General features: G+C 37.1%; 1 protein-coding gene across 1 annotated transcript in view; it reads right to left on the reverse strand.

Moving 5' to 3' along the window:
* The window catches only part of LOC149161874 (metal-nicotianamine transporter YSL2-like), a 31,090-nt gene extending 23,982 nt beyond the window's left edge, over nucleotides 1–7,108 (reverse strand). Inside the window, exons 1-7 of the mRNA XM_089437070.1 lie at nucleotides 6,027–7,108; nucleotides 5,131–5,857; nucleotides 4,831–5,003; nucleotides 4,631–4,728; nucleotides 3,641–3,775; nucleotides 3,368–3,557; nucleotides 3,144–3,276 (exon numbers count right to left, since the gene is read on the reverse strand). Of these exons, the coding sequence (XP_089293196.1) occupies nucleotides 3,144–3,276; nucleotides 3,368–3,557; nucleotides 3,641–3,775; nucleotides 4,631–4,728; nucleotides 4,831–5,003; nucleotides 5,131–5,620 (1,219 nt within the window). The 5' untranslated portion in view covers nucleotides 5,621–5,857; nucleotides 6,027–7,108. The remainder of the gene's footprint in view (nucleotides 1–3,143; nucleotides 3,277–3,367; nucleotides 3,558–3,640; nucleotides 3,776–4,630; nucleotides 4,729–4,830; nucleotides 5,004–5,130; nucleotides 5,858–6,026) is intronic.
* Between the last annotated feature and the right edge of the window lie 3,732 nt (nucleotides 7,109–10,840).

Raw genomic sequence — 10,840 nt, forward strand, 5'->3', positions numbered from 1 at the left:
AGTCATCCCGGAGAATCAAGGTGGATTCATTCAAGGCAGACAGTTGGTAGACAATTTCATCTTGGTCCAAGAGGCGATCCACTCAAGCCTCCGACGGAAAGAAAAAGGTATGGTTATTAAACTCGACCTAGCAAATGCTTTTGATCGCGTAAGGCATAAATTTCTGTTTGATGTAATGCACAAGCTAGGTTTTGGACAAAATTTCATAAAATGGATCAGAGCTTGTATCTCCGAGCCATGGATCGCTCCTCTAGTGAATGGCAGGGCTGCCGATTTCTTTAAAGCAACTAGAGGGCTGAGGCAGGGGTGCCCCCTGTCGCCTCTCCTTTTTGTTTTGCAGGCCTCTGTCCTCAATTTCCACTTAAATAAGAAACAACAAGAACAAGAAATAGTTGGATTGAGCATAGCAAGAGGGATCAAATGCATCAATCATGCACTCTTCGCAGATGACACGTTGCTTCTTGGGGCTGCTTCTCATTTATCGGCAAGGAAATTCAAAGAGGTGCTGGAAGAATACTGCCAAGCATCGGGCAGCGAACTAAACAAGGGTAAGTGTCACGTATATTGCTGGAATGTATCAGTGGCTGCTGCAAGCACCATTTCCAGATGCCTGGGTTTTGCAGCATCAGCTTCTTGGACCTCCTTCAAGTACCTCGGGCTGCCAATCTTCCACAAGAGAACTACAAGTAAGGACTGGTCTCCACAGATAGAAAAATTCAAAAACAAGATGCAGGCCTGGGGGTCACATTGGCTCAATTTGGCAGGGAAATCAGTGTTAATAAAATCAGTAATAAGCAGCTTACCTCTGTTTAAATTTTATGTGCTGTTGGCACCAATGGGAGTCATAAAAAACATGGAGGAATTAAATCAGAAAATTCCTTTGGAAGGGAGGCAAGAACAATGAAAAGAAACTCTCATTAGTAAACTGGGATATAGTTGCCAGGCCGCTACAAGGAGGATTAAATTTTAAAAATTTAAACATTCAGAACCTAGCATTGGGTGCTAAATTGATCTGGAAGATCATAGCACCAAAGCCTGGATGGGTCCAATTGGTGTTGTCGCGAAAATATTTCAGAGGGCAGCGACTACGCTATCTGGAGCAACCGAAAGAACAAATCAGATCCCCCCTCAGCAAGCTAGTATTCAAAGTTGGGCCTCTTATCAGAGATAAAGATTATTGGATTCCCGGAAATGGTAAGCAGATCATAATCTGGGAGGATAGCATTATGAATAGACCTCCGATTGCAAACTCGAGTCTAAAGAAAGAACTGAAGGCGTGGATGGAAGAAGCGAATCTAAATACGCTATGGGATATATCTGCCTGGCATGGAGACTGTTGGGCAGGCTGGAAAACGCCCAACGTTCCAGCTGCGTGGTTACCAGATTATGCAACGCTTCTTCAGATGGTTCATGGAGCTGCCCCTATCCACGCGAGAAGGTAAGATTCGAGGGGTTGGGGAACGCATCAGACAGGTTATTCAGTGTCTCAGGGCTATGCCAAAATCTCGGAGAGACCCCACGTCCCCCCCAATCCGGCGCCTTGGAAAGGTATCTGGAATTTTCCTACTATCCCAAAGATTGATTTTTTCTGCTGGCTGTTATGCCATCAAAAAATCCTAACAGAGGATAGACTGCTGAAAAGGGGATTTCTTGGCCCTTCAAGATGCGTTCTATGTAAAGAAAATTCTGAATCTGTTGTCCATATTTCTCTGGATTGCAAATTTACAGTTCAGATCTGGCAGGAACTCCTTGGAACGCAGAATCTGATGCCCAACCTCCCCCACGCAGTTCCGGAGTTGTTTGCTGGGTGGTTGGCTAGATATCCAGGACCAAGCCCAAAAAACAAGATTATCAAATTTGCTTGGACTGCCCTGCCCAAATTTATTAGCTGGGAAACCTGGTTGGAGAGGAATAGGAGGATTTTCAGGGACAAGGAACAGAACTATTAAGTAGTTGCACACACAGTTAAAGGACAGCTAAATGAGTGGCTGAGTGATAAAGAGGACGACTCAAACTTAAACCAGCATGACATGGAATTCGGAGCAGCTCTCAATCTAAAATTTCAAAAGGCTACAATATCCCCTCTATGCCTTAAAGACTGGCAAATAAGGAAAAACGGAGAAGAATTCCAAGCTTGGTTGAATAATCAAACTCTTCCCTACTTGTTCTTTGATGGAGCAGCCAAAGGAAATCCAGGAAGGGCTGGAGCAGAAGGCATAATCATAAATCCAAAAGAGTCTTTCACTCACAGATTTGCTTGGGGTCTAGGCCTCGCCACAAGCATTCAGGCAGAAGTCATGGCGCTGTTCCAAGGTATCAAAACACTAAGGGATATGGGACTTGCAGAAGCAACTGTGCTGGGAGATTCCCAAATCATTATAAATGTAATGGTGAACAATGCAAACCTAGCAGATCTACGATTGGCAAGGACAATTTCAAGAATCAAAAGCATGACAAATCACATGAATCTGACATTTTTCCATATTTTGAGAACAAATAACAAGGAAGCAGATGTAGAAGCAAATAGAGCAGCCCAGCTAGATGCTGGATCTATCCTTAGAGATAATGAACTCTCCTGGGACCCAATCCCCTAACAATTTCTATGTTCTTCCATCTTTTGCTAAAACAGTTTGTTTGTATCCATAAGCTAGGAAAGATAGCAGGAAAAGACCATGTCAAAAATTGTAAAAAAAGGCGATTCAAAAGTATTTGTGACATGCTCAGCTGGTTGGAGAGACTCCAAGAAACCAGTTTCAGCTTTTGTAACCAAACTCATGGTATTTTGCCAGACAATTAATGAAAGTCCCATAACCGTTTCTGTAAAAAAAAAAAAAAAAACATTTTGAAAGAATGGTAACAATTTGTTACAGCCAGATGAATGAGTTGTCTTTTACGGTCTGGTATGTCATAGGCGATAGTGGATGCATAAATGAAAAAAAAACAAAAAATACCCTAATATAAATTCATCATCTTCATTGTAAACTTTTTAACATAAATTCATCTTCATTGTAAATTTTAAACAATTGGCTTTAGTTCAAATCTTTTAAACCATTTATCTTAACCCAGATCATTTAAATAACAAGAAATTTGCACTCGGGATTTTTAAAATCTCTCTCCATACTCGATAAATCCTAAAAACTCACCATTAATTTCAGTGATTGGGATTTCCTGCATCCTCTGCCTCCGCTGTACATACATGGTCTTGAGAGTGACGTATATAATTTTCACAAAGTTATACAGACCATCTCCTAGAATGAGGGCTATGCACACAAAAACCTGTCACAGAGCCTTCCCTGAGTAACCAAAACGAATGAGGAATTAATCACTGGAGAAATATACACTTCAATGCCAGTATCATACGTAATACCTTGTAGCCATTTAGGCTCTTCATGTTGCTTTCTGGAAGGTCTTCTGGGAACCATTTGCCTTTTTTATTGTTAATCAAAGGCCACATGAGACCCCACGAAGCCACCGCTCCAATAAGCAGTGATATATTGACAATATGTGGGCAGATCATCCCTGCTCCCACGTATGTCGTGCTAAAATCGAAGTAAAAACTGCGATGGGTAACATATATCAGATATTGCATAAAGCCCAATTCGAAAAACATTTTTATCAGCTTTGTAATCAGAAAATTCACCTCTGTTTCCAAGCTTTCAGACCAAAGGTAGGGAAATTTACGAAGCCGCAATCATCACCACCAGTGAAGAACCACTGGAAAAATCCCCAGAAGAAACTGAATGTGAAGAATTTGGCAAAGCATCTGATTTGTTTCCTGCATATAGATCAACAGTGGCATAAATTTTATCACATGCTTAATCCCGTGAGTGAAAGACTTGCATCAGACAAAGGAATTGAACTAGATTTCAATCTCATAAACACATGCTACTTCTTAACTTGAATTTATTAATCACTGTGAACAACATCTTAACTCTAAATCTATTAAGCAAAATGGGTTGGACTACTTGTAAATAGATTCCAAAATCAAATCGATTATAAACACCAAAACTCACAACACAGGTGAGACTATTTGCAAATCGATTACAAACACCAAAACAACTCGCAACACAGGTGGGACTACACCAAAACTCCAGAGACGGAAGTTGGTGATGGGACTTGCTTTCATATTGCTGGTATCCTCCTATACTAGGCAACATGGAGGCATGTGATGCCTCCAGAGATTTAAACATGAGTGAGACTACTTGCCAATCCATTTCAAACACCAAAACTCCAAAAGCCAAAATTGGTAATAGGACTTGCTTTTCAAGACTGAAACTTCATGGGGCCTCACAAGTCCTAAATATGGCCATTTTGTCGTGCTTATTGAAGTATTTGAACTATAGCTTAACAGGGTAAGTGAAGCTATAAAGCGTAATATCATATAATAAAACGACAATAAGTGAAACCCAAGAGAAATAGTAGTAAAATAGAGCAAGCTCGTAACCTCGCTTCATAGAATTTATCACCACTGATAGGGTGCGTTAGCACACTCGACTTCTCCTTCCCTAGCCTTCTTATCTAAGCTTCATGAGTGGGTGTATGAGTGAAACTACTACTACCTTTAGAGAAGCAATGATAAAACTTATATAAACCTTTAGAGAAGCAATGATAAAACTTATATAAACCTTACTTCGCTAATTTGTCTCCCTGAGGTGTGTGGAAACCGTTGATGAGCACAGCCGTTGCAGTACCGCTTGGATAAGTTAGCTTTTTGTTAATAATCAGTACCTGAAACCTTTACAATCCGCTAAATTCAAGCAATCTGGCAATGGCTATCATAACCAACATTAATATGTTATGAAAACTAAGTCCATGGCTAGTATTAATCACCTTTCTGAGAGGTACCAAAACTAAAAGGCCACCGAAAGTGACAAGGAAAAGGAACCCAATCATCCAGCCAATGCTGGGCTGCTTTATTGTATTTGGAGTATTCCCTTCAACATCAATTCCTGCTTGTTCATATGTCTTCTTATTCATTCCCAGCAAATAGGATCCAAAACCACCTGAGAGCATCAATCAACAGAGATTATCATGAACCTCAAAAATGCTTTCCCTAGTATCTCAAATTACTTAAAACTACATGTACTCAACAAAAATATAGTCTTAAGTGTGGTGAGCCCAATGGCATACCTCCATAGGCAGTGCTATAACAGGCCACAACGCAGGTCTGTATAACAGTGTTCTCCTGCCTTGTGAATGGAGCATTCAATAACCCAGCCTTGTCCAATACTTTGCTCCAACTTCTCATGAAAACAAAACCCAACAGTCCAGCAGAGATATTCATGGTAGTAGCCAGTCCAGTGGTGAGAGTGAGCTTCATCATTATGATACTGAACATGGTTCCCACCAGGAAGCTCACGAAGATCCCTCGGACGGTAATCTGCTCCCACCATGGAGGCACCTTCTTGCTGTCAAATAATTCTTCTATACTTAACCCAACTTCCCCATCTTTCCTCAAAGCCTCCGCAGTTCGATCTTTCTCCCCATTAATCTCCCCCACTTCTGCATCCCCGTCAGTTTTCAGATTCCTGCTTCCCAAAGAAAATTTATTATTATCACCGTGTAAATACCGCTTGAGAAGCCCCCTCTCCTCATCTATCTCACGATGATCAGAATCCATCTCTATATGCTCTGAATACACACAAAAGCCTGGATCAAATCACTCATTGAACAAGCAAAATCTCCATGTTCAGAGACTCCTTGCGACTGTCGAATTGATCTGACTTCCGCCGAACGATTAGATTCCTGATGTGTGGTGGTGTGTAAATATCCCATTTGAGGAAGTGTGATTTGTCTCTACCCAAACCTGTTATTGAGTCAAACTTGTGTACCTTAGGCCTCCGGCCCACTGGGGTTCCTGAACAGAAGCCCACCAAACATCTCTCAATCGTATCCAAAACTTTCTGAAAGCACATATTATAATCTTGGTATGAAAATACCTTTCTGAAATTCGACAACTGCACTCCAATGACTATTGGAAATAATAAAAAATTGGGACAATTTTGTAAGAAGATTGTCTTATGTACCTGAGATGCTCGAGTATTTCTTTGCCAACCCCTTTGTTGGTTGTTCTGCAGACAAGTGGAAATTTAGCACAGTTCGTCCAAATTCGATTGTAAGCTTAGGGGCTGTACCTGAGAATCGTCGGGTCCATTGCAAATTCTGCTTCCAGTTGTCGGAATTTGGTTAACAGAAATCAAAGTTTTGGTAGCTCTGAAATTGTAATCCATTTTTTTATTATTTAAAGTTGAATAAAATCGTTAGTGATTTCTTAAATGATAATTCCACAGGCAAATTCGGTGGAGTAAAAATTTTGGGTCACTGTTTCACTATTCACACAGCATAAAACCTGACCGATTCTGATTTTATTTGAAATTTCTATATCACTGTCAAATTTAAGGCCACTTAAAACAAAAATTAATTAGTCAGCCCCAACCAAAAAAAGCAGCCTGAGAATAAAAATAAAAGGGCCCGACAAACCCCAGCGTCATTTGGGGGGAGCTGCACCACATGGAGACCTGTCAATTTACAGGTGTAATCATTGCCAATGGTCAGGTTAGCACACCTAACAAGATATCAGGCAGCCAGAAAAAGTGCGTTGAAACTTGAACGAATCATTTACCAGGAATTTATGTCGTGCAGTCCTCGTTGGTATAAATCATCATATTTAATTTGAATGTGTCCTCCTAAATTTAGGCTGGTCCCTTTTTCATGGTTGAATTGTGAGAGTTGCTGTTGAATTATTAAACATAGAAATAGGATTTGGTGAAGGCGATCTTGTTCTGTGATGCTGAAAGGCAGTACAAATTTAAGAAGAGGAATTGAATGCAGTACACCAAAAGATTTAAGAATGAATGCAGTACACACTGTTGTCCAGAGAAGACTTGTACTACCCAGTTGTACTAGGTTTTCTGCTGGCCATACCGCATCCTGTGGAAGTCTTCTCTTGTGCAAATTGCAATTTCCCAAATTCAAGTTTCAATATTCTCATTATTTCAGACCCAAATTTGTATGGATGAGATGTGTCACTCTGTATTTTCTCAATAGCCACGATGTGGTGTGGGCTCAGAGACGAAGAATTGAGTGCACTGAATGCCACATAACTCTGCATTTGATGTAAGATTCTCATACTTTTCAGCAGAGAGATTGGGACAGCAAGCCCCTAGAAGGCATAGTACTAAGTAGAGTCGTAGTTTAAAGTGATTGTTTTTTTTGCCTATGGAAATTCCCCCTCTATCTTGAAAAAAATCTGGTCAGAATTTTTGTAAATACAAGTTATAATTGTTAAATTTCAAAATTTTAGGTGTTTTAGAGGTTTTTGATGTCGCTGAATCTATTTCCACCACTAAAAGTTTTTGACGGTGTTGAATCCATTTCCACCACTAAAAGTTTTTGACGGTGTTGAATCCATTTCCACCATAAAAAACATGATTAAAACACTGCCTCTATAAAAAAAATTGAAATTTTTTTGCCCGGATTCCAACCACTTTTTACCCTCTGGCAATTCCTCCACCTGCGTAGACTACTCCATTAGAGGGCAACAACTAGGGGTAAGCGAACGTGCTAATTTTCTTTGAGAAAGAAATTACATCTATTATTTTAAATGAATGTTATTTTTCTTGAGTCTAAGAAGTGGTAGTCTAACTAGTTTTCAAATTTGCTAGAAAAATCATGGAATTCCCGTAAGATTTTGATCAAATTTGGTAGTAATTTTTGTGAATCAAGATATGGTTGTCAAACTTCAAGATTTTGGGTGCCCAAAGGGTTTTTGATGGTGTTGAAACCATTTCCACCATCAAAAACACGATTCAAACACTCTTGCTAAAAGATTTTTTGAAACAAAAAAAAAAATGTTAGATTCCGGCCATTTTTGGTCGTCCTGCCTCCATTAGTTTAAGAATATATTTTATTAAAATTTGATAAAAATTGGGAAAATGTATTTTTAATTATTGAATTTAAATTGTGTTGAAGGCAACAAAAATAATGGTCTCATTAAATTACAATGTCTTAATCCTTTGTCAAAGCATGACTACAACAATCAATTTGTTTTTCTAGGTCAAAGGTGTCGGATAGAGTATATATACTTTCATGGACATAGGTATTTGTTCTACAAACAATGATGTCTTATATACCAATTTGGTGTCTCTCTCACTGTCATTTGTAAAATTAAATTATTATTACTATTATTATTATATTTAATGTTTAAGTATATTTAGATTTTTTAATATATTAAACAATTTGTATCTTTAAAATTTGATTTGAATAAATTATGAGTCTTATTGTAATGTTCTCAAAATATCATGCCATGTGTATTAAAAGTACTGAAGAACTTTTTCATTTCAATATCCATTTGTGATTTCTAAATATCATTTCAATATTCCTCTTGTGATTTCTAGATAAATTTTTTTGTTGTTAATTAATAATTAATATTATTATTTGTGATAATTATTATAATTTTATGGTCATTGAATAGTTGTTATTAGATATTTTTGGTTGTTAATTAACAATTAATATTATTATTTATGATAATTATTATGATTGTATTGTTTGTTAATAGTTGTTATTAGTTAATAGAATAGTCTAATTAATAGACGAAATGGTTTTTTTGACGAGGCAATACATTTTTTAGTAAGATTGTGATTTCTTGTCGTTTAAAATGCACTTTTGAATGCATAACTGGATTGAGCAACCTGACAAATTAAACAACTTAAACTTGTGAATCTTAAAGATTTCTATGAGATTTCAGGGAAAATTCACTTAAAAAAAATGCCTCAATAAAAAGCAGCACATCTATTAGTTAGACTATGAATTAATTCATTACTATTTTTTAATGAAATCCCATTAAAATTTGTAAAAAAAACATTAGTTGGAACCTCTTTTTTAATGAAATGGCATTAAAATCTCTTTACTTTGGAACTATATGATTATAACGGGAGATTTAATTAGATTTAGAAATTGAGATTATTTGAAATTATTTCATCACTATTTTCTTCCTGCATCATCTTATATTTTAAGATAGGTAAATTGTCATTTTAGTTTTCATAACACATTTGTTATTACTCTATGTCAAAGTTAGCATACATTTATATTCAATATTCAAACTTATTTAGCACGACTCCATATGTTATTTAATATTTTGAGTTGTGTAGTAGTTATTATCTAATTATTTTTTTTCCAAAGGAAAAAAACCAAACTTTTTATTAAGGATATAAAAAGTTTACATTGCATATGCTGAGCATCACTGTTCATTCTGAGTTCTGTCAAGTATGGTTTACAAAAATATTTTGCCTTAAGCCTGAAAGAGTTCCCTTTGGGAGCTGTAGCTATCCCTGATTGAGCTGTCCTGTGTTTCTTTTGTGCACAGAAAGACTATGAATCTAACCTGCTTTTAAGAAAACTGTCAAAACCGGGTCTCCTCATGATTGAGGAAAACAACCCATAGCTGAAAAGTTTTAGAAAAACCGCATTGTCGTTTCTGTTTGTTTTGAGATTTTATATACACAATATTTTGATAATCCGAGAAAACAAACAAAAAGTCCCTGCCAGATATATCAGGACGGATTAATGTATGGGGGCTGATCTGATCTTCTGATTTGGCCTTGTTCGTCTTCTTCTATTTGCCAGCTGCCCAGATCCAGTTATTATCTAATTATTAACATTATAAATTTATTACTTTATAATAATTAATTTTTATTTAAAATATATATTCACTACATTTTTCCTGGTTAATTTTAATCAAAATTTGAGAAAGATTTTTTAAAACTTGAGTTTAAATTGTTTAATCAGAGTAATTCTAGTGCCCCAAGGGTATTTCATGGTGTTAAATCTATTTATGCATTCAAAAATGCATTTTAAACAACATAAATTCTTGAAATTGTATGTTGAATTTTGGTGTATTCCGGTAAAAAAGGTTTTTTTGTCTATAAGTTAACTATATATATATATATATATATATATATATATATATATATAGCTTGAGTGGGCCTAATGGTCAAGAGCATATGTTTCCTCCTAAGAGATCACAGCTTCAAAACCAAAGGGGTTAGAGTATGTATGCCTTCGTAGACTTAGCAGTTAAATCATTGCACGATGGTGGGTCCCTTGTCCCACAAAAAAGGGGGTCTCATACACCAATTTGGTGTCTCGCTTGACTATGAATAATAATATATTTGTTTGTTAGGGTATTTGAGTCCTGAGATGATTGGAACATCACGTGTGGCTTGAGTAGTCACAACCTAAGGTTATCTAAGCCATCAAAGTCACACTGGGATCACACCTGCCACCTAACCTAGGCCACACCAATCCTTAGCATCATTGGTTTTTCGTCCATGTAGTTTCAAATCGATGACCTTATACCATGAAGTGCCTTATCACCATTTTATCTATGTCCAGTGGACTTATTTACAAATATTTTTATGTGTAAGGTGAATTGCATTACGACAAAATCAATAAGTTACATCAAAAATTTTCATTAGTCATTTTGGTCTCTGGCCAGGGAGACAGGACAATAGCCAAAATTAGGCCCTTTGAAGGGCCATAAGTGACCGACAATATCTAACATAACTTAAATTAAACTTAAAAACACAAAGAAATTGTTTTGGCCTGTCCACACCATGAACATAAAAAGGAGGCACTACATACTCATCATAAACAACCATCGTCAACTTAGGTAACTAGATTAGAGTCTGAACCATCTACAAGGATAGGATCTGCTTGAGTTGTTAAGGGCTTAAGGATTACTAGTGAAATCCCAAGGTGTTTTTCAATTTGCATTGGTCGTTGGTCCATTGCTTCCAATTTGTAATCATAGTGTCTGAGGTGGTCATGCATGTGATCCAAC

This window comes from Pinus tabuliformis, chromosome 5_2 (genome assembly GCF_031772625.1).
Source record: "Pinus tabuliformis cultivar Carrire ecotype Pingquan chromosome 5_2, CPIR1, whole genome shotgun sequence".
In the NCBI taxonomy this organism is placed as follows: Eukaryota; Viridiplantae; Streptophyta; class Pinopsida; order Pinales; family Pinaceae; genus Pinus; species Pinus tabuliformis.